The sequence below is a fragment of the Equus asinus genome, chromosome 4 (genome assembly GCF_041296235.1).
Source record: "Equus asinus isolate D_3611 breed Donkey chromosome 4, EquAss-T2T_v2, whole genome shotgun sequence".
NCBI classification, from domain to species: Eukaryota; Metazoa; Chordata; class Mammalia; order Perissodactyla; family Equidae; genus Equus; species Equus asinus.
The window spans coordinates 28,095,648-28,121,573 of record NC_091793.1 but is presented as its reverse complement, the minus strand read 5'-3'; the positions used below and the strand labels follow the sequence as shown (position 1 = coordinate 28,121,573).

General features: G+C 50.9%; 1 protein-coding gene across 4 annotated transcripts in view; it reads left to right on the top strand.

The window, feature by feature from the left end:
• Positions 1 to 215: 215 nt before the first annotated feature.
• The window catches only part of ABTB3 (ankyrin repeat and BTB domain containing 3), a 301,218-nt gene continuing 275,507 nt past the window's right edge, over positions 216 to 25,926 (top strand). For all 4 annotated transcript variants that reach the window (XM_070507006.1, XM_044781106.2, XM_044781113.2 and 1 more), the window contains exon 1: positions 216 to 3,185. In XM_070507006.1, coding sequence (XP_070363107.1) covers positions 2,045 to 3,185 — 1,141 coding nt within the window. In that variant the 5' untranslated portion in view covers positions 216 to 2,044. The remainder of the gene's footprint in view (positions 3,186 to 25,926) is intronic.

Below are 25,926 nucleotides of genomic sequence, written 5' to 3'. Positions count from 1 at the left end.
TTTTTTTCGAGAGAGGAATGACAATCTCGGAACAGGGCTTTTGGAAGATTCTTGGACTGGATGGTTTGAAGGAAAAGGCAGCAGAGAAGGAGACCAGTTGGTAGAATACAATAATAGTCAAAGTGAGAGGTGATGAGCACATGTATTAGGATGGTAGCTACAGGGTCATGGTGGTTTATCACGGCGAAGGGAAGGGTGGCTTTCCATTTCAAGCTCTGGTTAGTTGGTTTATTGTGGTGAAGGGTGACAGTGGATTTGGGTTGACAGATATGAGAAACATCAGACAATCTAAAGGCTTATCTGAGAAAGTCCATTGTTGAACATTCAAAACAGTTTAAGATCACACCCTTCCTCCTTTCATTTACCCATTTACAACAAATGGTCCCTGGGTGCCTACTCTGTGCCAGGCCTATGCATGGGGAAGCCCTAGTCCAGGGAGCAGTCTAGACATATCATCAGGCTGTAACAATCTCCCGCAACAAAAGCCCAGAAATCAATAGCCTCAGAGGAGGATGGGCAGTTGAAACACCCAAGCCAGTATTGAAGGATCTGGGCTACCCTCCTATAGGAGGGGACTTCCAAGTGGAAAATTCTAGCCAGCCAGAAGAAGAGAGCCCCTACATCAGGCAGAGACATTGTGGGGGGGCTGGAGATCCCCAGGTGAATAAGATCTGGTTTCTGCCCTTTGACATAAATGCAGCCGTGTCATGCATATATGTTATATCTTTCTTCAATCAAAAAAGAAGACTCTCCTCCCTGCAAACTTACCCTTTTTAAGGTTGAGCTGTCTGGAACCATACCCACCAGAACGACAGAGTGGGACACGAGCCTTCCCACCAGCACACCCGCAGCCCTTTGAAGGATGGGCGCAGGGTCCTTCTGGCTACCGGAAGGAACCTAGTTAATGCGCCTGGTGGCAGGTGGCTAATGTCCACAGATTAGCCGTTCAGTGGTATGCATCGCCCTGGCCCCTTCACTCTCCTAGTTTCTTATTTCCCTCCAAGCTGGGGCAAACTGGGACTGAAAGAGGACCGCTTTAATTGGTTTGGGGACCCGAAGGTGGGGGAAGGGGAGAGGGAGAAAAACCACGCTTCGTGTACGAATTAAAGAAGAAAGGAAAGTGAAATCCGAAACTCTGGGGCAGAAAGCAGTCCCAGGCACACACTTTGCAAACCGCTGAGGGGAGCACACCTCGGTGGATGGCGGGGGCGGGGGTCACCTGCCCAATCTACCACCCTCCTGTTCTGGTACCAAAGCCAGGAGCCTGAGGGGCAGGGACAGCAGCATGAGGGCAGCCCCCGTCTCTGCGGTCCCACAGGCCCCCCAATTTCCAGCCCGGGGCTCCCCACTTCCTGTAGCCTTGGTCACCGCCCCGGGCCCGTGTGAGGGGCGGGGCTGCGGAATTAAAAAAAAAAAAGCGATGTGATTAGCATGCCATGATCCCATTGGCTCTCCGCCGGCGCTGCTTTACATACGCCCGCCCCGCTGGCTGCTCCGGGTTTGCGGGGTTCGGGAGGGTTTGCAGCCGCCGCGGTCTCGGCTGCGCTTCAGTGCGGGGCGGGCGGGCGCCGAGCGAGCCCGGGCCGGGAGACGGGAGCCGGGAGCCCGGAGCCCAGAGCCAGCTGCCGGAGGAGCTGCTGCTGCGGTGGCATCTGGGTCGATTTCCGTCCTACGAACACCCAGGCCAGCGCCTGGCGGCTTCTGCGCCCAGCTGGGCCCAGGGAGGAGCGGGTCAGACACTTTTTATTTTATTTTGGAAGAAAGGGGCGAGTCCCGGCGTGAGCTTCCCTCCCGGCCTGGCTTGTCCTCAGTGCGCCCCAGCTCCGGCCCGGGCTCTGGAAGATGACTCCAGGGTCTGCCCTGTGTATTCCACCGGCGGCGGCTCCAGGAGGCAGCCGAAAGTAGTAACACTTGGTAGTAGCGGCTGGTGGAAAAGTGAGCCGAGGCGGCGCGGACTCGGCTGTGCCCGCGCCCCGGCGTCTGCTGCTCCTCGCTGCTCCTTCCCCTCGGCTCCCCGGCGGCCGCAGCATGAAGTGGCGTAGCGATGGCCAGGAGAGGTAAGAAGCCCGTGGTGCGGACCCTGGAGGATCTGACGCTGGACTCGGGTTATGGTGGCGCGGCGGACTCGGTGCGCTCCTCCAACTTGTCCCTGTGCTGTTCCGACTCGCACCCGGCGTCCCCGTATGGCGGGAGCTGCTGGCCGCCTCTAGCTGACTCCATGCACAGCCGGCACAACAGCTTTGACACCGTCAACACTGCCCTGGTGGAAGACTCCGAGGGGCTGGACTGCGCCGGCCAGCACTGCTCGCGGCTGCTGCCGGACCTCGACGAGGTCCCCTGGACCCTCCAGGAGCTGGAGGCGCTGCTGCTGCGCTCGCGCGATCCCCGGGCAGGCCCGGTGGCCCCCGGCGGCCTGCCCAAAGACGCGCTGGCCAAGCTGTCGACGCTGGTGAGCCGGGCGCTGGTACGCATCGCCAAAGAGGCGCAGCGCCTGAGCCTGCGCTTCGCTAAGTGCACCAAGTACGAGATCAAGAGCGCCATGGAGATCGTGCTGTCTTGGGGCCTGGCGGCGCACTGCACGGCGGCCGCGCTAGCCGCGCTGTCTCTCTACAACATGAGCAGTGCCGGCGGCGACCGCCTGGGCCGCGGCAAGTCTGCGCGCTGTGGCCTCACCTTCTCCGTGGGCCGCGTGTACCGCTGGATGGTAGACAGCCGCGTGGCGCTGCGCATCCACGAGCACGCCGCCATCTACCTGACGGCCTGCATGGAGAGCCTCTTCCGGGACATCTACGCGCGGGTCGTGGCCTCCGGGCTGCCCCGGAGCTGCAGTGGTCCCGGTCCGGGCTCCAGCTCCGGTCCAGGCCCAGGCTCCGGCCCCGGCGCGGCCCCCGCGGTGGATAAAGAGCGGGAGGCGCCCGGAGGGGGAACGGCGAGCGGCGGCGCCTGCAGCGCAGCCAGCAGCGCCAGCGGGGGCAGCAGCTGTTGCGCCCCGCCGGCCGCCGCTGCCGCCGCCGCCGCAGCCCCGCCGGCCGCCGCGGTCAACCACCACCATCTCCACCACCACGCGCTCCACGAGGCGCCCAAGTTCACCGTGGAGACGCTGGAGCATACTGTCAACAACGACTCCGAGATATGGGGGCTCCTGCAGCCCTATCAGCACCTCATCTGCGGGAAGAACGCCAGCGGTAAGTGGCCGCGCAGGTGCCGCCCCCTCCCACCCAACCCGGCCAACTGTCCTCGCAAGTTTGCCTCGCGTCCCCCTCCCGCGTCGTTCTAGCCACCCGCTGCAGTCCCAAGCCTCTGATGGGACCGCCGAGTTGGAGGCGGCCCGAACCCCGCCTGTTCCCTCCTGCGCTCGGGATCCTCATACTTCCCGCGGCTCCTAAGGTGCCAAGTCCCAGAGCGCGCGGTTCCGCCCCCAGTGCCGGGCGGGGCGGCGGCTGCCTCCTGCTGGCTGTGGGAAGAACCCGACACCATTGTGGGGAACAGGTTTGCAGTCATTTGCGCCTAGGACATATTTCTGCCAGACCCCTGGTTTTTTGACCTTGATGATGCCAAATTCCCGGGCGCACAAGTTTGGCTCCCTGGAATTGGGGAGGAGGCTTATTCCTCCCTCCGCCGCCCGGTCCGCATACTTTCCCGCACCCTCGGGGACTCTGTCCGTGAGCTGGTAAAGGAGAGGCCCCGCGGCTCTAAAGGCAGAACGTTTGAGAGCTCTCTCGGCCTAGAAACAGTAGGGGTGAGGTGTGTGTGGTGAGAGGGTGGAGCGGGAAGACTTTCAGGTCTCAAGTTTTTCCGGGGCAGGTTTTGAGGGCCAGAGCTCACAGCTGGTGGGTGCTGCGCAATGGACACCCCCCACCCCCAATTCCGACCTCCCAGCTCTTGCAGCTCTCGGTTCCCTGTGGCAGGGAGCTGCAGCTGTCACCACTTGGCTTAAGGAGCGCCAGCCACTAGGGACCAGGGCAGGAAGGGAGTGGGGCGGGGTTCTGGAAGGGGTTGTCAGTTTAGGGCGTCGTTTCCAGCAGGTTCTGTCATTCCCTCCCGCACCCTCCCGTTTTGCAGGCCAGACCTGGGTGGGTTTGAACCTGCAATTCTGGCGGCGGAGGGGGTGGGGCTGGGGCTTCTTGTTTTCGAGAGCTCGAGCTGGCGGTCCGGCCTGTCTGCGAAAGCCGGAGCTAGACACTTCAAAGCTTCAATTTTCCACAGGAAATGGTAGAAGCGTAACTGGAGACTCCAAAAGCGAAATAAAACTTTGTTACATATTCAGCGGTTTGGCCCGAGATTGCGTGGTTGGAGCTGAAATGCAGTCTTTCTGGGCAGATTTCATTCATGTTGCTGCCTGTCCGTTTCCCGGGGGCTGACGGAGAGATGCGGCGGGCGCGGCTCGGCCTCTGGGGGTGCCAAGTGTGTGTATGTGAGTGTGGCTGTGAGTGTGCGCAGGAGCGAGCAGGCGCGCGGGTCCAGAAACCCTTCGGAAACCTACCCTCTAGCTCTCGGTCCCTTCACCTGGCTTTGATCATTGTTGGGGGAGGGGAAGGAAGGGAGCAAAGCGTGTGTGTGTGTGTGTGTGTGTGTGTGTGTGTGGCGGGGGGCGGGCTCGCGACTTCCGCGTTGATCCCCATGACTCTTCGGGATCTCTTTGCCAGAGCCCTTCCACCTCTGCTGCCAACGGAGGGCGCAACCCTAAAGCGAAGGCATCTGCGAGGCTCCCCATCCCCCCACCCACGCCACCCACACGTGAAATCCGGACTAAGATGGAAACATCTGGGAGACGGCTTTGGTCTTTGTGTGCGCTTCTTCACAAGGGGAAGGGTTCACCTGCAAAACCCAGGAGCTTTGGACAGGATTGTTCAGTCTGGAACCCTACTCCCCAGCCCCGCAAAACGCAGAGGGCTTCATTTTCTTCCCACCGGAGCGCCCACCGCCCTGGGAATTAACTCCCCCTTTTTACGATCGTCCTTTACTCAGTCCTGGCCCCCCAAACCCTCAGCCCCTGCTGGGATGGAACCTCTCCTTCCTTCTCTCTCCATATTTCCTTTGGGAGGAATGAGCCCGTGAGGCTCCGGTTCGGGAATCTGGATGCCCTGCTCCATGTCTGTCTTTGCCATTCTCTTGAAGTTATGATTTTGGTTGACTCACTTCCCTTCTCTGGGCCCCAGACTTCTTATCTGTCAAATAGGGGCCTAGATCTGCGAGAGACCCCCAGGTCCTCTTCTAGCTCGGTCTGTTTGTGTTAGTAGCCTCTCTGTTTTTTCAAATTGGTTTTACTTTTATGATCCTTAACATCTTTTAAAGACAGTTTTTGTGTTTATCCTTTTTGGAGTAAGTATAATTTAAGGAAGGAGCAGGCCACAGAGTTGGTTTTGGGCAGGCTGAGTGTGTGGTGGTTGGGGTTTGCTGCCATCACAGCGTTTCCCACAGCAGAGCTTAACTCCTGGGTTTCAGGGCCCCTTCAGCCATCTCTTGGTATGAGATATACTGTAATTTCATTGTGATCTCTTTTTCTCTTTTCCTTGGGCTTATTTAAAATGGCAGGTCATTTATGCAGAAGAGTTAAGGAAGGAGCGATTACTTTCTTGTGTATTTGAAACATACATTAAACATCAAACCTGTTTCTTAAACTGTTTTCGCATGGCAGTCTTTCTGATCTGCAAGCCTTATTAAGGAGCCCACGCCTTACACAATTGATTTTTTTCCCCTTTAACTCAGTGGCATCACTTATTCATTCATTTGTGAATTCGTTTGCTCATCAATATTTATTGAGCAGTTAGTCAATCCAGGATAGAGCAAGTGTAAAGGTAATAACAGCTGACACTCGTGCAAACTACTCTATATTGACCCATTTGGTCTACAGCATTCCCTTGAAAAGGTACTACGATTATCCCTGTTATACTGAAACTGAGGCACAGTGAACTTCAATGTCTTGCTCTTTAGTGACAGATGCGTTCCCTGCCTTCAGGCCATCCTACTTGCCCTTCATTACCTACACAGTGAAGCAGAGACCCCTCACAGCCTGACGTTCTTTCTGTCCCGATTTATCCACCTTTTGTTCCTATCAAACTGCACTGGCGGTACTGGACTTCATGTTTTTATATCCTCCGCCAAGTCTAAGGGCCTGGTACACAGCTGGAGCTTATGAGATGCCTGTTGAGTTGAGCAAGCTATTGTGTAATGTTATACAGTGATGTCCTGAAAGAAGCTGTTGATTTTTGAGTGTCTTGAGTCATCTTTTCAAGTGTTTCTACCTTGGTGGCCCCTTCTTACTGCCATCTCTGCACCTGTCCACCTTTCTTATTTGCTGCTGCTAAACTGCCAGGCCCAAGGAATCCTGAACCTGATCACAGGGAACCCGGAGGGCTTGGTGGCTTTCAACAATCACGTGCACGGGCTAAAGGCATGAACTCTGCAGTGACTCTTTACCCTTCAGAGCTAGGTTTTTTCTTCTGTTGATTTTCAGCTGTTAGGAAGAGGTAGGGTAGCAGCTTAGAGACCTCAGTGTGTGTTGCATGCCTGTGGGGTTTTAAAATTGGGCTTGATTGATTTTGCTGAAGCTAAATAAGGAGCAGACAGAAGGGCTTCACCATGCCATTGTGTATGTTTTACCTCTAAGCTTAAACCCCTCCAGAGCTGACCACTTCCCACACATCCATGAAGACTTGGATCAAGAGAAATCTTTCCAGCATCTCTGTGAGGACCTCCTTGATGCAACCCTTCCACTACTCCCCAAACCCGGGCCTTACACAGCCCTTTCCCCATGTCTTGGGGATCCTGACCTTGACCTTGCTGTAAGTGACTCTCCATCACACTATGGTACCTCCAGTGCAAGCTTGTATCTTATTCTTCTTTGTAGCTCCTTCCATATCACTCAACCCAGCACCTAGCACTTAGTAGATGCTGAGTATGGTTTGTTGAATGAATATAATGGGCCCATTAAATCTTTGGGATTTAAAATTACCCATCAACGTCTGTAAAGGCCTCTGAAGTCAGACCTCCTGGGTTTGAATTTCAAGGCTGCCATTTTCTAGCTGTGTGTTCTTAGGTATGTCCCTAACCTCTCTGAGTTCCAGTTTCCTTAGCTGTAAGATGGAAACAATAATTAGGATGAAATGAGATTATGTGTATAAGGGTGTTACACTCTGATGCCTGACACACGGTAGAGGCCAAAATGGTGATGGCGGTTGTGATAAATCCAGGCCCAATGGTATCTCGCCTCTATTTCATCCAGATGAACTCATCCCCATCCATTCAGTGTGGAGGGAGCCAGCAGGGTGCAGAATTTTAGCTGGGTACCTCTTCCTGATATTTCCAGCATCAGATAATTCAGTGCATCCACCTCAGGGATGGACCCACTGGGCAAGTGACATGCCCCCGCCGCCAAGGTCACAAAAAGATTGTTTTGGTGAAAGGAAAGTAGCTCATTTTTTTGCTGTATTTTTTTAAACAGGCATCCTTAGTGAAGAGGTGCCAGGGAACTTTCTGGGGTGATAGAAATGTCCCTTACATTGACAGTGGTATGGAGGTATATGCATTGGTCAAAACATGCTGCATTGTAAGCTTAAGACTTGTGCGTTTCGCTGTATTGCAAAATACACTTCAATAAAAAAAAAGACATACCAAAAAAAAAAAAAAAAAGCCGCAGGCATCCTTGAATGAAATTTGGTTTTAAATGCAGAAAGAATCTGAAGGGAAGACTGGAAGGGGCAGTGTGGTGTGATGAAAGAGAGAAGGACTTTAGACTTAGAAGATCTAGCCTTTAATTTCAGCTTGGCCACTTTCTAGCAAATGACGTTTGCTGAATTTGGTTTTCTCATCTGTACAGTGAGGATTGCCCCCCAAAAAAAGCATAAAAAAGGAAGAAAACCCAAACCTACCACATAGGGGGATTAAGAGGATTAAGTCAGATCAAGTATGTGAAAACATCTGTCACATAGTAGGCACTCAATAATAATGGCTTCCTTAAAAAACAGATTATTCAGGCTGGTGGTAATAATAATACTTTGGGGATTTAGAATAGTCTCTTTCATTTCAGGGATACCCAATCACTTTATAAACATTAATTAACATGAGCTCTTGCCTCACCAACACTGGATTGGTGGGTAAGTTGGTGTTCAGGTCATTTATTTTCCTGTTGCTCCGGAGACTAGATGCTTAGTCAGCATTTTCTTGTCCTCCAGTTTGGTCCTGCTGTTCCACGGTGCAGCGTTGCTGTACTGGACAAAAACGTCACAGAAGAAACGGCAGAAGCAATCTCCAGAGCCAGCCACAGCAGTTCTGTGCTCACAGAGCACGTTTTTAATTAACTAGCTCAATGTAAATTAAAACTTGGAATTTGGGTCAGTGGAGGGTTATTTGGTTTTTTATGCAGACTTGCCAGTTCAGTGCTGGGATCTTTGCAAGTAGGGTGCTTCCTGAAACATGATATAAAAATAACAGCAAAATAAAACAACGGGGGACCAACCTGGAGACCTCGGGTCAGGGGTGGGGTTGCTGATGACCTTTAAATAGGAGAAAGGCCTCTAATTCTGAGTCTGTTATTATTTGTGACCTTGACCCAGGCACCAAACTTAACCTATAAAATGGGTCTGATTATCATCCACTGAGAGGTAAATATAAAATAGTAATTGACTTTGGAGTCAGACACACCCATAACTTGCAGTTTACCTGTCTGTAAAATGGGTATTGTAATAATAATAGTTACACTTATATAGTGCTTATTATATGCCAGGCGCTGTTTCAAAAGCTCTTTGTATTATAATTGTTACAGCTACATTAGCTATTATAAAAGACAGCCCCGAATCGCAGGAGCCTAATGCAAGAGAAGGTCATTTCTTACTCACTGGAGTCTGAGTGGGAGAGGAGTGGGGTGGGAGGAGGCAGGAAGGTCATTTAGGTGCCAAGACTGAGGGAGACGTTGCTCTCTTTATCTTCAACGTGTGGCCTTTAGGGCCTTCCTTTGACATTCATCCAGCCAATAAGTAGAGGGAGGAGCATGTGGAGGATCTTAAGAAAGGTGTTATGGGCTAACCCTGAGCCCTTATATCCTTGGCCAGATGTGTCACTGGCCCCCTGGCCACTGAATATCTGTGTGCATCCTTCTCACACACAAAACGTGTTCCCTTTTCCACAGGGAGGAAACTCATGTTCTATCCAATCTCTGCTTCCAACTTGACGTTCAGGATCCTTGGGTGAATCTCTGTCCCATCCATTGGGTTGAACGTGACTCCTCGTGGTTCAGGCATGAGCCAAAAGAGACTTGTTATCTTCCACTCGGTGCCCAGATGCCATATTGGAGGATAACCTATTAGGAAAAGGCAACAGTGGAAGACACACAGAAGTCACTGGTCCTTAGTAGTTATGAAATTTTGCCAAGCATGCACGATGTGGCCGTGCCCCGGAAGCGGGAGACGTTCCTTGCTTAAGCCCAGATTCTGCTCTCTGGGAGCAATTTCGTGGTTCATTGTTCTCCATGCTCCTGGCTCTGCCTTCTGGGAGGATTTTCTTTGTCGATTATTCTTCTTGGCCACACTTGAAGTGGGTCTTGGGGAGAATGACCTCCCTGAGGCTCCATGTCTTTTGTAACCTAGTTCCTGCCCTTGAAATTTTAGAGGCCCAGGGATTGTTTTTAACACTGTAAGAGTAAAAGCTTTTTAAAGTCCCGGCTTATTGATTTTGCCAATGCAATTCCTTCAACAACCTCGTAGGATTTTCATCTAGGATGTCTGATGTGCCAGTAGCCACACCCAGAGTTATTTCCCAGACTTATTTCTCAAGCCCAGATTATTTCTTATCTTTCTCAACCCATTCCTCCCTCTCTCTCTCAATTTAATGGCACCTACCTTGAGGCCATCAGGTATAGGTAGGAAGCTTATACCCTTAATCTGATATTTATTTCACTTAAAAGTCTTCTCGATCTTAAGTCTTATTGTTTGGGGTCTAGAAATAATTATCTTGTTCACCTCTCTACTATTTCTGTCCCATTTTCCTTGCAAACTGGCTAATTTGTGCCTGAGCTCCTGTCTTTCCCTAATACCTTGTTGAATTCAGCCAGGAACAATCAGCAAACTCTATTACTATTATTTTTCTCAAGCCTCTTCCTCTACAGCTTACAGGCTCACTAGGCATGAGTTCTGCCTTCTAAGTTATCATAGATGATGGTTCAGCCAAACATTTTACTGCTGTATGACATGGGTCTCCAGTTTCACAGCCTCTAATATCATAACCTGCCATCTGATTTCTAAGCCAATGCCTTTTATTTAAGCGCCCCACTTCTGGTGCCAATTTCTTTATTAGTTAGAGTAATGCTAGCTGTTGCATCAGATAAACCCTAGCATCTTAGGGGGTGAAGACAGTAAGAGTTGTTTTCTCATTCATGTTGAGTCCAGTTGATGGCAGGGGAGGGAGGAGCTCTGTTCCATGGAAGTTGATGGAGGGTCTGCTGTCTGAACACGTGACTCCCAGGAACTTCCCTGACTGGGGACAACAGAGTGTGGAGGATTGTGTGGGAGGTTTTTATCGGACAGCCCTGAATGTGGGTGTATCAGTTCCTTTCATATTCCAGTGGTCAGAACTCAGTCACATGGCCTCAACTAGATACAAGGGGGCTGGGAACTGTGGTCTCCAGCAGGGCAGCCACAATTCTACACTATTGGAGGGGCGTAAGTTTTTGATAGAAAGCTAGATACTTCTGCTGCCATATAGTAACTTTTTTTATTGAGTCACATTGGTTTGTAACATTATGTAAATATCAGGTCTACATCATTCTATTTCAGCTTCTGTATATACTGCACCGTGTTCACCACTGAAAGTCTAGTTTCCATCTGTCACCATACATATGTGCCCCTTTACCCCTGTCGCCCACTCCTCACCCCCTTCCCCTCTGGTTACCACCATTCTGTTCTCCGTATCTGTGTGTTTGTTTATCTCCCACATATGAGTGAAATCATACAGTAATAGTCTTTCTCTGTCTGACTTATTTCACTTGGCATATTACCCTCAAGGTCCATCCATGTTGTTGCAAATGGCATGATTTCATCTTTTTTACGGCAGAGTAGTATTCCATTGTGTATATATACCACATCTTCTTTATCTATTCATCTGTTGATGGGCACTTGGGTTGTTTCCAAGTCTTGACTATTGTGAATAATGCTGCAATGAACATAGGGGTGCATCTTGTCTTTTTGAATTAGTATTTTTGTGTCCTTTGGTTAAATACCCAGAAATAGAATAGCTGGATCCTATGGTATTTGTATTTTTAGTTTTTTGAGGAATCTCCATACTGTTTTCCATAGTGGCTGCACCAGTTTGCACTCCCGCCAGCAGTGCAGGAGGGCTCCCTTTTCTCCACATCCTCTCCAACACTTGTTATTTCTTGTCTTTTTAATAATAGTCATTCTGACAGATGGGAGATGACATCTCATTGTAGTTTTGATTTTCATTTCTCTAATAATTAGTGATGTTGAACATCTTTTCCTGTGCCTGTTGGCCATGTTTATACTTCTTTGGAAAATTATCTGTTCAGATCCTCTGCCCATTTTTTAATTGGGTTGTTCATTTAGAAAAAAATTTTTTTTTAAGATTTTATTTTTCCTTTTTCTCCCCAAAGCCCCCCAGTACACAGTTGTATATTTTTAGTTGTGGGTCCTCGTAGTTGTGACATGTGGGACACCGCCTCAGCATGGCTTGATGAGTGGTGCCATGTCTGCGCCCAGGATCTGAACGGGTGAAACCCTGGGCCACCGAAGTGGAGCGCTCGAACTTAACCACTCGGCCACGGGGCCGGCCCCAGGTTGTTCATTCTTTAATCCTCACCACAACCTTACGAAATGGGTGCTATTATTATTATTATTCCCATTGTACAGGTTAGGATGTTGAGGAACAGAAAGTTTAAAGAATTTGCCTAAGGTGACACAGTAGGTGAGTGGTGGGTCAGATTTGACCCCAAGCAATCTGGCTCTGGACTGCCTCATAGAGTGTTCGTGAAGATTAAAATATTATTAAAAACAAATAATATGGTGGGTTCAAAGTGTTTTTCCCAGTGTGTCATACATGGTACATCCTTAACAACTGTTATCCTTTATCTTTATGATTGTTATCATCATCCTATTCTGGAAGTGGGGTGCTACGTGGCTTGACAGTGAATTGGTGCGAAGCTCTCAGGCATGGGTGAAGTATAAATCCAGAAGAGCAGGTGCTGCAGGCAACCTGTGCTGTGCTCCTGTCTCCTCCCCGCTCCATCCTGTGTGTTGCATCCACAGGGGATCAAGAGCTGCTGAGCCAGGCACTGGGTCTTTCACACACGTTACCTCCTTCAGTCTTCACACTGTTCTTGTGAAGTGGGTGTTCCCTATCCCCATTTCACTGGGGAGGAAACTGAGTCTCAGAAAGGCCAACAACTGGTTCGAGATGGCATAATTACGAAGGGGTAGAGTTGGGATTTGGGCCCCAGAACCTGTGGTCTGAATGGCTATAGCACAGTGGCGAAATCTGGGCCCGATGAGCCGCTGAGAGGATCCCAGAAGGACTCTAGTGCAGCCTCGGGGTGTGGATGGAGGGCGGGGCTCTCCTTGGTGCCAGTGATCATGGTTGCTGACCGTCCTTTGCATGATATGAGGTCACAGGTCTTTTTTTAGTCCCCACCGCTGGCTTCCCCATCCCTGGCTGCCCCATGAGTCATGCCCAGCCATCCTTGAGGTTGCTGGGTAGCCTCCTCAGCTGAGGCCCTGGGGCAGTGGGTGGCTTTGTGGTCCCCAGGGGACAGCTCTGTCCATACCCTGCCTGGCCGGGTAGGCTCGATGCCAGAGGGAGCACAGCCTTCTCACTAGAACCGAATGCAGAAATCTGTGGCGCAGCAGAGAATTTGTTCTGGTCCTCCCTGGGGACCACAGAGCTGGGATTTTCCCAGACTCAGGAGTTAGGGGGCCAAAATTCAAATTCCGGCTCCACCCCCTATCAACCAGGTGACCTTGGGCAAACCAGGTAATCTTTCTGAGCCTCGGTTTCCTCATCTGCTAAATGAGGATAATGGTAGTACTCCCTCGTAGGGTCATTAGGAGGATAAGATGAGTTAATTCATGCAAAAGTCCTTAGAATAGTATTGGACACATGGTAAATACTCAATGTCTGTTAGCGATTATTATTATCAAGTGCTCAGGAAGTGCCGGCCTCCTTGCTTAAAGAGCTGCTCCTTGACCCTGCTTCACTTATTGAGTGAAGGACTTTAGTCTGCCAGCAACCAGACTTCCAGGGTTTGACCACTTACTAGCTGTGTGATATTAGGCAAGTTACCTAGTCTCTCTGACTCAGTCTTCCCCTTTGTTAAATGAGAATAAAAATAAAACCTAAATATGAGGGCTGTTGCAAAGTGCCTGACATGCGGAGATTGCTTAATAAATATTGGCATCGCTGGATTTTATTATATTCGTTATGACTTTTTCTGCAGGCACTATGTTAGATGTTAAGCCACATGGTCCCTGCCCTCATGGAGTTGCAGGCCTGTAGTGGACTTATTTTTTTCATCAAATAATCATCTACATGTAAATTTACAACTGTGACGGTTGCTACAAAGGAGAGATGCACGGGGCTGTAAGAGTCTTTACTGAGGCTCTTGATGTAGTTAGCAGTGAGGGAAGGCTTCTCTAAGTAAGTGATGAGGGAGTGAGGCTTGAGGGAGGCTGGAGTATGGCCCATTTGGTGGAAAAGGTAGAGAAGTAAGTACTCTGTGAATGCAAACAGAATGTGCAAAGGGCCTGTGGCAATGGGAGCATGATAAGGAGGAGAGCAGCCAGTGTGGCTGGAATGGGAGAACCAAGTGAGGGGAGCTGGGTGGGGGTTGGACCAAGCATCTGCCAGATTAAGGAGTTTGTCTTTTCCCAAGGACACTGGAAATCCTTTGAAAGGTTTTTTAAGGAGGGAGATGCTGTGATCAGATTTGTGTTCTAAAAAGCTCATGTAGCTGCAGTACTGAGAGCAGACAGGAAGAGAAGGGTGAATGTGGAAAGGCCAGCTGGGTGTTGATATCACCTGCATCCTACACAAGAAGAAGCTGAGGCTGTGAAACATTTAGTAACTTGCCCAGAGTCCCTGAGACAGTAAACGGCAGAACAGGGATTTGAACTCAAGTCCGAGTGACTACAAATTCTAATGTCCTCCCACCCATGCTGTGCCTCATCCCACGGGAGCATCTGATTCAAACCTCACATTTTACAGGTGGGGAAACTGAGGTCCAGAGCCAGACACTGCTTTGCCCAAGGTAGCAAGGTCACAGGGCAGAGCTGGCACCAGTATCCCAGGTTTCTGGGTCCTTAGACCGTCTCCCCTCCAAACCAGATCATTCCTGGGAGGCAGGGTCCAGTGAGAGGCTGCATTGTCGACAGCAGCGTTGGAGATTACTCTAGGACCCCACTGTAGCATCTCTAGTTTTACTCTGCATCTCACAGTCAAAGAGATGCTAGTCCGGCAGCATGCAGAGGGCCCTGTTAGCTGTGGCTGAGCCAATGCAAACGATCCCTGTGAAGATCAGGTGTGCTGAAGGCAGAGCCAAATTAGCAGTTCCCCAGTGTACTAACATCCGAGGGCAAATCAGAGAGGCAGCTGGAGAGGACGAGAGAAACCTTCCAAAAGGGGCCCGTCTCGGGGGTGGAGGTTGCTTGGATTAACTGGGGTGTTTTTGGGTGGCGTGTGTCATTGTTCCTTCCTGATCTCAGCTCACAGTACCACCCAGGGCGTCAGGATGTGCCCCACAAGCACGCAGACATAAATCACCTCTTTCTCTCTCTTGATGCCTCTGAGGATTTCAGGTATCGGGGAGCGGGCACAGCTCTTCCCTCCCTCGGCCCTTGCAGGGTGGGGGCCTGGGCAAGAAAAAGTGGATGGGGTTCCTCCCTCATGCAGCTTGCAGGCTGAGGTGGGTTTAGTTTATTCACAGATGATCACCAGAGGTAAGCTGCACGCGTGGCGGTAGCTCCTTAGGAGAGGTTCACGGGGCCATGGGACAGAGCCTCCTTCGACAGGCGGGGGAGGTCCGGCTGCCCCTCCCTCGTGCTTCCAGGGGTGGCTGTGGCCAGCGCCTGGACACTAGACAGTGGGGCTGGGGTGGGGTTGGGGTTAGGACTCGCAGTTCTCCTTCCTGCACTGGGCCAGCGTGGGAGGAGAGCCGGGAGTCTGGTCCCCCCGTCAGTGCCTCTGAGTTCTGTGTCTGGCCCTCTGTCTTTCGAAGCCTCCCCTCACTCCTCCTGCAGCCTCCATTTTGGGGGCAGATGATGAGTCTTTTGCTGCTGCTTCTTCCAGTCTCTGGGGCAGGCTGGCGTAGGTGAGAAGCCACAGGCTCTGTTCCGAGGGGCCGGGAGGGGGGGCCCTGCCTCTGTTCCCCTCCCGACCTCCTCCCCTCCTCCCCACCTGGTCCCCCTGCTGTTGCTGATTCTGCCGTTGTACCAAGTCTTCACAGCGTGAGGGCTTTGGCTTAAGGAACAGACCAAGAGCAAGCTGGTGATTTCATGGCCTCTGATGGCCCCACCATGTGGAACCGCTCGGGGCAGCTGGGAGCCTGTGGGGGTGCGGTGGAGGAGGAAGGGATGCAGGAAGGTGCCCGAACCCTCCAGTGAGTAGGAAGGCTGTGGCTCAGGCCTAGTAGGGTGTGCGCGTGCTGTGCAACCTTGGAGAGGCCCCTGACCTTGCTGAACCTCAGTTTCCTCATACAGGAATGGGAAATAATGATAATACCAGGTTGTGGTATTCACGGACCCGTAGGTGTCCGAGGAGGCAACACTTCGGGAAACTGTAAAGCTCAGCACTTAGTAATGGCAAAGGCTAACGTTTATTTAGTGTTTACCACTGTATTAGGGTTCTCCAGAGAAACAAAACCAACAGGATGTATATAGATATCTGTAACAGGAAACTTGTTATGAGAATCAGCTCACGCAGTTAGAGAGGCCAGAAAGTCCCACAGTTTGCCATTTGCAAGCTGGAGAACTGGGAAAGCCAGTGGTATAATTCAGTCTAAGTCCTAAGGAGTGGCAACCAGGGAGCTTCAGGTGCAAATCCTGGATCTGAAGACCCAAGAACCAGCATTTGCTGCCCTCGAGCTTCCCAGTAGCCTATGCAAAAAGAGCAATGATGAGCAGATGCACAATTCATGGTATGACCGATGAGAGAGCAATAAACCAGCTGCTGTAGCTGTTCCTGCGGTTGAGGCCTGAAAGGAATTTCTAAGCAGGAGGTGAAAAGCAGTTATTAAGTCGCGTTTGGTGACCTCACATGTCAGCCCGTGATTGGTCAAGAACAAGGAGAACCTCTTCTTGGTGTGCTTCTCTGGACTTGTTTTCTCATCTGAAAGATCCCAGGAGAGTTTTGAAGCTCAAAGGAATCATCAGATATGAAAGAGATCTGTCAACTGCAGAATACTCATTCGTTCATTCGTTCATTCAACACGTTTATTGAGAGCCTACTATGTGGGAGGCCTGGTTCTGAGCACTTAGCCTACGGCAGTGCACAAAGAGACAAAACTCCCTGCCTTCATAGAACTTACATTCTAGTCGGGGGACACCTTAAACAACAAACATAATTAAACAGTCTAGATGTTAGAAGGTGCTACCTGCCACGGAAAAAAATAAATCAGAGTGATGGGGACAGGGAGGGCTGGGGATGGTGGCTTGTAATTAAAAATAGTGTGGTTAGGGTGGTCTCACTGAGAAGGTGACATTGGCCCAGAGAGGTGAAGTCGAAGAGGGATTTAGCTATGCGAGTGTCTGGGGAAGAGTGTTCTAGGCAGGGGGAATAGCCAGTGCAAAGGCCCTGAGGCAGGAATAGCAAAGAAACCATTGTGGTGGAAAAGTGTGAGTGAGCCAAGAGGGATAAGAGGTGGAAGCAGAGAATCTCAGGAAGCCAGGTTGGGTAGGTCCTCCTAGGCTGTTGTGGACTTTGGTTTTTATTCATAGTGAACTGAGAAGCCGTTGCAGGATTGGCAGGCGTGACTTAGGATTAAAAAGAATCACTTTGGCTGCTGCTTGGAAATAGACTCTAGAGGAGCGAGGGTGAGGGCAGGGAGAGCAGTGTGTGGAGGCTCTTAGAACAATCCAGGCAGGAGAGGATGGTGGCCTGGACCACGTGGTAGCAGCCGAGGTGGGCTAAGAAGTGGTGGGATTTGGGCCATCGTTAAAAGGAAGAGTCAACAAGATGTTGTTGACACATTGGGTGTGGGGTGTGAGGGAACCAGAGGCGTAAGGATGACTCCAGGGTTTTCGGGCTGAACAACTGGAAGGATGGAACTGCCATAAACTGAGATGGGGAAGACAGAGGCCAGAGCAGGTTTGGGGCCGGTGGAACAGTCATGAGTCCAGTTTGGGACGAGCGAAGTTTGAGGTGCCTTTTAGACGTCCGGGTGGAGATGTCATCCAAGTAGTTGGATCCTCATGGCTGGCGCTCAGGAGGGAGGATGGTGAGGAGATAGAAATTTGGGAGTCGGGAGCGTATGGATGGTTTTTAAAGCCATGAGGCAGGACAAGGTCACCAAGGTCACTAGGTCACCTGCTTGTAGAAGAGACAAGAACTGAGCCCTTCCTTGGGTCAGGCAGGAGAGGAGGAACGGGGAAACGTCCTAAAAGCCACCAGAGGAAAGGATCCAGGAGGAGGAAGTGTCGCGAGGCACACGAGGTAGTTGCTACCAACACGCCCTGAGCTGTGGGGGTTTTTCTGCCTGCAACCCCTGGGGACTGTTTCAGGCCCGATGAGCAAGCAGCATCCGTGTGCTTCATGGGAACCACACTACCCATAATGAACCCGAAGGATGTTTGGGATGTTTTCACAGGGGATGGAGGCAAAGTGGCCTCGGTGTGTCGTGTGTCAACTGAGGGGATTAGGCCAAATCTGTGACTTCGGTCTGGGCTCTTACGAGTCTTAGGGTTCTATAAAGGGCCTTTGGGACACTGGTGGGGCTCGCGTGAGAGGCTTCCACCCCACCCTACACACACACTTCCCTAGGGTTGCTCTCCTTTCGTCTGTTTTCTCTCTGTTGGGCTTTGGCATAAGATGCATTTGAGAAAGAGATTCCGTTGCCAGACACAGAGTTTGAAAAGCACTGGCTTGGACGTTTGGTGAGTCCTTCCTGCTCCGACATCCTGGGAGGCCCGGGCTGCCCCGGGAGCGGGGATCCCATGGTGCGGCTGTGCTTTGGCCTTGGCCGTGGAGACAGGCCAGGAGAGGGTGTCCTGCTGAGGCTCAGCGAAGCACTGAGCGAGGTGGGGTGGGGAGGGGAGGGGAGAGAAAGGTGAGCACCATGCTCGGAACCTTGTCGATCTCCAGGCCCCCAAACGGATGGCGCAGCAGAGAGGGAATGAGGAGAACCAGCGCTGGAAACGAACGGAACTGGGAGAATGCAAGATCCGACAACTAGATGCTTCCAGGTCAAGGAGGACTCTGTTCCTCCCTCTCGCAATTATTTGCAATTCTGCTTTTTTCCTGTTGCAAAGCTCTCCTTTTTGTTCCCCTTCACTGCGGCAGCCTCGCCTCCCAGGGGGCATTTCTGATACAAGGGAGCAGAGCTGGAACTCATCAAAGCCATCTCTGAACCAAAAATAACCCCATCCAGCCAGACGCTCCCCAACCTTCCAGGCCGGAGGGCTTGCTTTCATTTGTCAAAGTCGGCACCTTCACCTGTGGTTCTCAAAGGTCTGAGCTTTAAAACTGGCTTGCCTCTGCATTAAAGAAGTGTGTATATTTTATCTTAAGAAATTTTGTGGCTAATCCAACTTTAACATCAACAGAAAGGATCGGTCCTGAATTCCTAAACCCCGGTGTAGACGACAATGACTTTGGGCTATTGTGACTCATTGGTGTCAGTTATTTATTCACTGACATGTCTAACCTGGTCGATGTTATGGAGGGGAGTCATAGCGTGGTACTTCACGCTGTATGACCAAGGTCTGAGGTCAGACAGCCTGGTTCACAACCCGACCTCATCCCTTACTGGCTAGGCCACCTTGGGCAAGTTCTTTGCTCTCGGCCTCAGTTTCTTCCCCTGTAAGAGTGTCCACGCCATAGCCGTGTTTGGGATTAAATGAAATGCCGCGATGTGTACAGGCACTCGGTGTGGGGCAGTGAGTGCTTGATCCAGGTCGGCGATTATTGGTGTGATTCTCGTTGCCAGTCATCTGAAACCTCTGTGACAGCACTCATCAGGTTATACCGCATGGTCCACTCCCCGGTTTATCGTTACAGGTCAGGCCACTTCTTATTCATCTTCGCATCCTTCATACTGCATCTGGCACACAGTTGGCACTTCAACCTATTTGTCCAATGAATGAATGAGCCACAGAATGTAAGCTCCATGCGAGCAGCCGTATTTGTCTGTTTGTTTACCACCATTACCCCAACACGTGGAATAGCGCCCACCATGTATTTGTGGCCTGTGAAATGAACCATGAATCAATGGAGCTTCACTAACAGGCAGACCGAGAGCCTGGCGCTAACCATTGGATAACCGGCTGGGAGTCTTCCTCTGTGTTCCCGAATCCTCAGCCCTGAAAAATCTCTCCTTTTCAAAGCTTGCTTCTCTTTGAAGAACAGACAAGAAATGATCGCCTGTTATTCCTTTTTACCCAGGCTCTTCCTGTGAGACAGCCCCTTGCTCTAATTCAGAGTTGAAAGCTGCGTCTGCGTAGACTCTTGGATCTTAGCGCTGGGAGAAGCCTGCACAGTTCTCCCTGGGCAGCCCTGCGGCCTTCGGTCTGGATGTCAGGTGGATTTTGCAAACCAGACACCTGAGCCCCGTGGGATTAATGGAGTTGTGTGGGGCGGCACGGCTGCCGGCCGATGAGTGAGCGAGGGCGGTGAGAGAAGGCTCTGAGCTACAGAGGTGCAGAGTCCTCCCTTCATGGCTCGGCCTGCACCTCAGCTCCCTGAACCCCGAGGTAGGTGTCTCTTCACGACGCCATGCTGCCCCAGGGGAAAAAGAAACAAGGCTTTTTTCTCTTTGCTTAGTTCTGATAAACACCGGGTCCCGTTTGTTGAGGTCTGCCATGTGCTGGAGTCTGTGCTGAGCACTTTCCCAATATTCTCTCGCTGAACCCCTCCAACCTCACTGATGAGGTCAGTGTTAGGAGTTCCGCTGCACAGCTCGGAAACTGACTCAGAAAGGCTAAAGGACTCAGGCCAGGCCGCACAGTGAGGGTCTGGGAGTTGGGATTCCCACCCAGGCCACCTGGCGTGTCATTACCAGGCTCTCCCCTTAACTGTGTTGGCTGCCTGTAGAAGGGGCGCAAGGTGACCCGTTGAAAATTCCTTAAATGTCCTGATGACACTATGACTGTGTCTAGACCGTGCTGAGGCAGCTGGTCAGTTCAGTGGGGAAAAGAGATCAACTGTTAGGTGAACCGTCCGTTGACTTATTCGGGTTGGCCATGTAGAATTGTAAAGATCCAGCAACTGCTCGTCTCTCCTCTATGACTTGTTGTTTATGGTCTCATTGGTCTCCCTCCGTCTCTCCTAGTCCTTCATTCTGGAAATAGTTCAGTGTCCGCTAAGTGCCAGCACTGGTATAATAGGAAAAGCACACACTACTGCCACTATCTAGTCTGGTTTTGTGATTGGAAAGACCAGACCATCTTTTTTTTCCGGAACAATGTGACACTTATTGATTCAAATACTTTATCTGAGCCAGTGTAACCTAAGGTTCCTATTGACGATCTCAGGTCCCCCTCTTCGTCCCCCTTCCTCACCTGCCAGCTGGGTGGACTTGAAGCAAGCTTCCCCTGGAAGACAGGAGGACACGTTTACTATTTATCAGGCTGCACTGACTGTTATTTTGAACCCCATAATACCTTGGTATTATTAATTCTTTAGACTTGCACTGTTTATGAAGTCCCATCACGTCTGTTAATATTCGTAACAGTGTAGTAGGGTGGGTAGGTATCAGTACCCTAGTTTTGCACAAGAGGAAGCTGAGGCTAGGAGAGGTGAAGCATCTTGCCCAAGGTCACAAGGTAAGTGGCAGCACTGGGCATCTGTCTGACTCTTAGTCCACTGCTCTTTCTGTGCTTCCCAAGGCCACTCTCTGTGCACTGTTGGTGCTCCGACGTTATGAAAACGTGGGTTGATATGCCAGGACGGGTAAGAAGATACACAGGAGCCCCATCTGAAGACTAATTTGGATGTGGAGGTTACCCCAGCCTTTTGGACGCCCAGCCTTTGGACTTATAGAGTTATTCTCTCCCTCCTCTGCAACCTCTCAGGCCTCAATGGAACTTGAGTCTGACCCTGGGCCTTCTATCTTCAGCTGAGGGAGGGAGAGGGGCTCCTCATGGGTCTCCCCCAAAGCATTATGGTCTGGGCTTCAGATGCTGCTACGTGAAGGTCAGGAAGTCCACGGAATGTCCCCTCAGAAAGGAGAGGGGGCACTGTGGGAGGCGGTACCTCTGGCTTGTCAGAGCTTCTGCTGGGCTCTGCAGAACACGGATGTCCCCTCAGCCAACTTCCCACTGGCCCAGAAAGAATGGGCCTCCATCATGGGCCACTTGAACCACTCCACTGGTGGGACTTTCTAGAAGAATCTGTGGCCCAGCCTGGGCAAGCTCTTTCTGCAGGAAAACACAACTGCAGAGGCTCCCAAAGCCCAGGGTGCCTCAGCTCAGCTGTGAAATCCACTCTGTTCCCACACAAAAGGGGTCGCCCGTGTTGCACTGGGTACCTGAAAAGATGGGGCATGCCCGGTGAGGGACATGCTTCTAGACAGGTTCCCCCCACCCCCACCTTTTTCGTCTTCATTTCACCAAAATTTTTCCACTGAAAGGACTGTCAACAACCAGAAATCCTTATGTATTCTGTTCACAAGGTCTCTGTGATGGATCTTAATCACTCATCATGTTTTTCTTAAAGTAAAATGAATTTTCTATGAAGGGAGAAGCAGGAGGTTATTGATTGTACGTCATACATCAAGGCAAGCTTCATTTTGTTTTCATTTGGACGAAGCTTTGGAAAGTGTTACTGCAGCAGTGCTTGGAAAACAAACAACTGTGGTTTGTGTGTGTGTGTGTGTGTGTTTGTGTATGTGTTGTGTTGTGTATGCCTGCATCAGCTCTGCAAAATTAGCAGAAATCGTGTCACTTGCCATCGCTTCTGAGTGTAGGTTGAGTTTTGCTAGCTAAAATTTTGTAGACCATCATATAGATAATTTTAACGTCTTCCTAAACTCTAGCCTCCCCCTCTTTGGAGGCACCATGCCAGGTCACGCCCATACATACCCCATTAAATTTATATTATGGCTGGAAGAAATTTGTAATGATTTTGCTTTTGGAGTTATTTTGCTGTGTGTAGATCTTACCTATTTGACCATGGGCTCTGCTTCCTCTGCCATCATCAGGTATCCTCGGGAATTCTTGCAGCATGAGAAAAATCTAGCCTTTTCTTCCCTACCAAGTGTAATGAAATTGTTATGAACGTTGAAGTCAACAATTCATGCTGTTGACTTCCTGTTACGGGGTTTAGTCACTTAATTACACAGTTATTAATTATGGCTTTGCTGTTTCCTTTTTATGTTTTGGAGCTGATAATTTTCACTTTTAAGGTATCGGATATTTTTGTAGGCCCACGAAGGCCCTAGAATTGTGTTGCCTAGTGGAAAAAGATGGACCCGTGCTTGTGACCTCAAGAAACTGAGTTGCAGTTGGCCTCACAAGGGTCATTCTGAGAGCTTCACTGCCCACCTAAGGCCTCTCACACATATTCACACACACACACGCTCACATTTACACCCATGCTGTGCAGGTGTTGAGATAGTTAGAATCCAGAACAGAAGCACACAATGAGCCCTCTCCTGCCTGTCCCGCCCTGTGGATGGGGCCGCGTGTTGTCCAGGAATCTGGACGGGATGTTTGGTTCTACTTGATGTTTGGGCTCAGCAACGTGGACCGAAACCCCTGCTGGTGCCTGCAGTGTGGTTCCTCGTTTACACAGCTCGCCGGTCCCTTTTCCTGCAGCTCCGTGGAGCATTAATGCAGTGCTCAGGGGCTGATTAAGTGGCCAACCTTCCCGTTTTAGAGAGAAGAAACAAGGGAGCAGCAGGCAGAAAAAGCCTCTCCGGGGAGACTCGCCGGAGCCTCCCCAGGATGGAGCCTTTTTCTAGCTCAGCCTCTTTACAGTCTGCACGTTCCCAAGTGCGTTTTCAAAGACTTGTCAAATGGTTTTTAAAAATCGGGAATTTGGTGAAGAGAGGCAGAAGGGCAGTGCTGAGTGCCTGTCCTCGGCCAGGGTGGGTGCTGGAGAGATAGTGATGAATGTGACGCAGTTGGTGCCCTGGAGGAATATAGGATGGTGTGAGCTGGAATGGTGGCTGGAGACAGCTGGCCATTGGAAGGGCTGGGGCACAGACTCCAAGCCCTGGCACAGGGAGCTGGGAACTCCGTGAGCAGAAGAGCCAAGGATGCTCTGTTACCACATGCCGGAGCTCAGTCACCTGCAAGAACTGAGCCACACTGAGCCGTGGGCGTGGCCCGGGGTTGAGTAACCATGGCTCTGCCACTGCTGTGCTGAGAGCCACCTCTGTCCCCTTTCATTCATAGCTTTGCTTAGTAGGTGCTTATGAAGCATCTACCTTGTGGCTGGTTTTGTGCCAGGAGCTGGGGGTCCAGCAGTGGGTGGGAACAGCACTGCCCCAACCTTGCGAAGCTGTCCAGGACATGCAAACATTGACCACGTAATTACAAGAACAAGATCAATGGCAGTTACACGAAAGGCAGCACCGGGTTCTGTGGGCTTCAGTCTCTTCCCCTGTAAGGCGAGAGAGGGAGTTGGGTTGTCAGTGGTTTTCAGACTTGGTAGTGACCTTTGGTTTGGAATGCAGCCTTTCTGGAACCTCAATATATGAAACATGAAAAAGCAGAGTTGTTTTGGTCGGATCAGCATCCCCTTTGTGTATAGTGGACTCTACTGCCATATGGGACCCACTTTGAAAACCGGTGGGTGAGGTTATCCCTGAGAAGACTTCCAGGAGCCCATGGTATCCTAGAATTCTGTGACTTCTTGCTGACAGGTGAGGTCCCTTCCATTCCAAGCCACCGTGATGCTGTGTCTGGAAGTCCAAACTGTCAGTTGGTTCAGGGTAAGCATCCTTCTTTGCATATAGATGCCAGATTCACACTCTGTTTTTCTTTAGGGGATGGGAGGAGCATCTTCCATCCAAGGAGGCTGCCTACGGGAGAGAAGAAGAAGGATGATGTGTGGTGGGCTTGCTCTGTCCCTCTGGCCGTCCAGAGTGGCTCTCAGCTGGAGGACCAGGGTGGTGCTGTTGCTACTGGAGTCCCATCTGCCACCCTGGCCAGAGCCGCTGAGCCCCATCCTCTCTCAGAATGTCCCAGGAACCTGCAGACCACAGCAGCCTCCTGACTGCATCTTCACCTTGGTCTTGTCCTTGATCTTCTCCTCTTCCCAGGCCGTTCCTCCTGACACCCCACATCAGCCTTGCCCTGATAGTATTATTTCCCTGTTGGCTGCAGGGTCAAGTCCAAGCTTCTCATCCTGGTGTCCCCCTAATCCTGCCTCAGTGGAGACTCTGGACCCTCCCAGGCTACTCCCGTCCTCCCCTGAACGCTTTCATTCCTGATTGCAAGCTTCTGCTCCAGCTGTTTGTCCACCTGGAATGGCTCCCTCCCTCCCCTCCTCTTAGCTGCACTGCTCCAAATCAAGCACTCCTTTTTTCCTGGGGCTGCCCCAGAACAAGCAGATTTTCGCTTTTTTGAAATCCCACAGCAATGCTTGCTGCCTAAAACGCTGCAGCTGTGGATCATCTCGGTCCTTTTGTTGGAAATCTTTCCCTATGGCTGTGACCTGCCTCTCCCATTAAACCATATGCTCTTTGAGGGCAGAATCTGGATTTTCCTGGTCTTTTGTCCCTTTTCCTGCCCTGTGCTTAGTGAAGCTATCACCTGATCAACTCCTCCCAAATTAGAGCACAAACCCATGTATTCAGTTAGAGCATTCTGATTGCTAAAGGTGATGGGAGGTGAAGGTGCCATCCTTGACCAACATCAGAACACTTGATTTTAACTGGCCGTTCTGATGTCAGATTGTATTTGGTTGGTGGTGTCAGAGACTGAACTTAACAGTGGCTGAAACGAGACAGGGAGTTGGTTTTCTCTCTTATAAACAGTTCCAGGCAGGTAGGCAGTCCAAGGTCAGGAAGGTGATTCTAAAACGTCTCAGGCTCCTTTGTCTTTCTGCTCTGCTATCCTTAGCACATGCTTTGCATTCTGATGGGGACCCCATGGTCCCAAGGTGGCTGCCACAGCTCCAGTCATTGATTTTACATTTTAAGCAGGACAAAGGACGATGAAGAGTGGGGGAAAGGGTACATGCCAGTGGAGTCGGCCCTTCTTTTAAGGAGCTTCACTGATGCCCCCACCCAATAATCCTGTTTATGTCTCTTTGGCCAACACTTAGCCCCTAGCCACCATTTCTCCAAGGGAGGCTAAGACCTTTCTTTAGCTAGACATATTTTTCCCGCCACCACTACCCAATCAGAGTTCTTTCAGTAAGGAAGAGGGCAGGAAGGGATATGATTGGGTTGGCAGCCGGCAGTGCCTGTGTGGCTGGTTAATGGCACCTATTGTGTTTCAGGCTGAGTGGGTGCCTGTCAGAGAAGGCAATGGATTTTTCCAGTCCAGGCTTTGTAGTTTTCTGCCAGTGAATCTCAAGACTTCAGAGGTAGGGTTTCTCCAAGATCTCATCTTCAGACAAGGGTTTCTTGAATGATTCACCCTGAGCTCCCAAGTCACTGAACTGTAATTGGCCTCATGAAGGGGTGATGGCTGACACCCAGGTCATGGCCAGCTCCTCCGTTAGCGCTGAGGAATGGTCCTGGTGTTCTGGATCACTGTAAAGATTTATTAAAGCAAAGGTGGAGCCAGGCCATGCCCTCCATATTAAAGTCATTGTCCCCAGTAC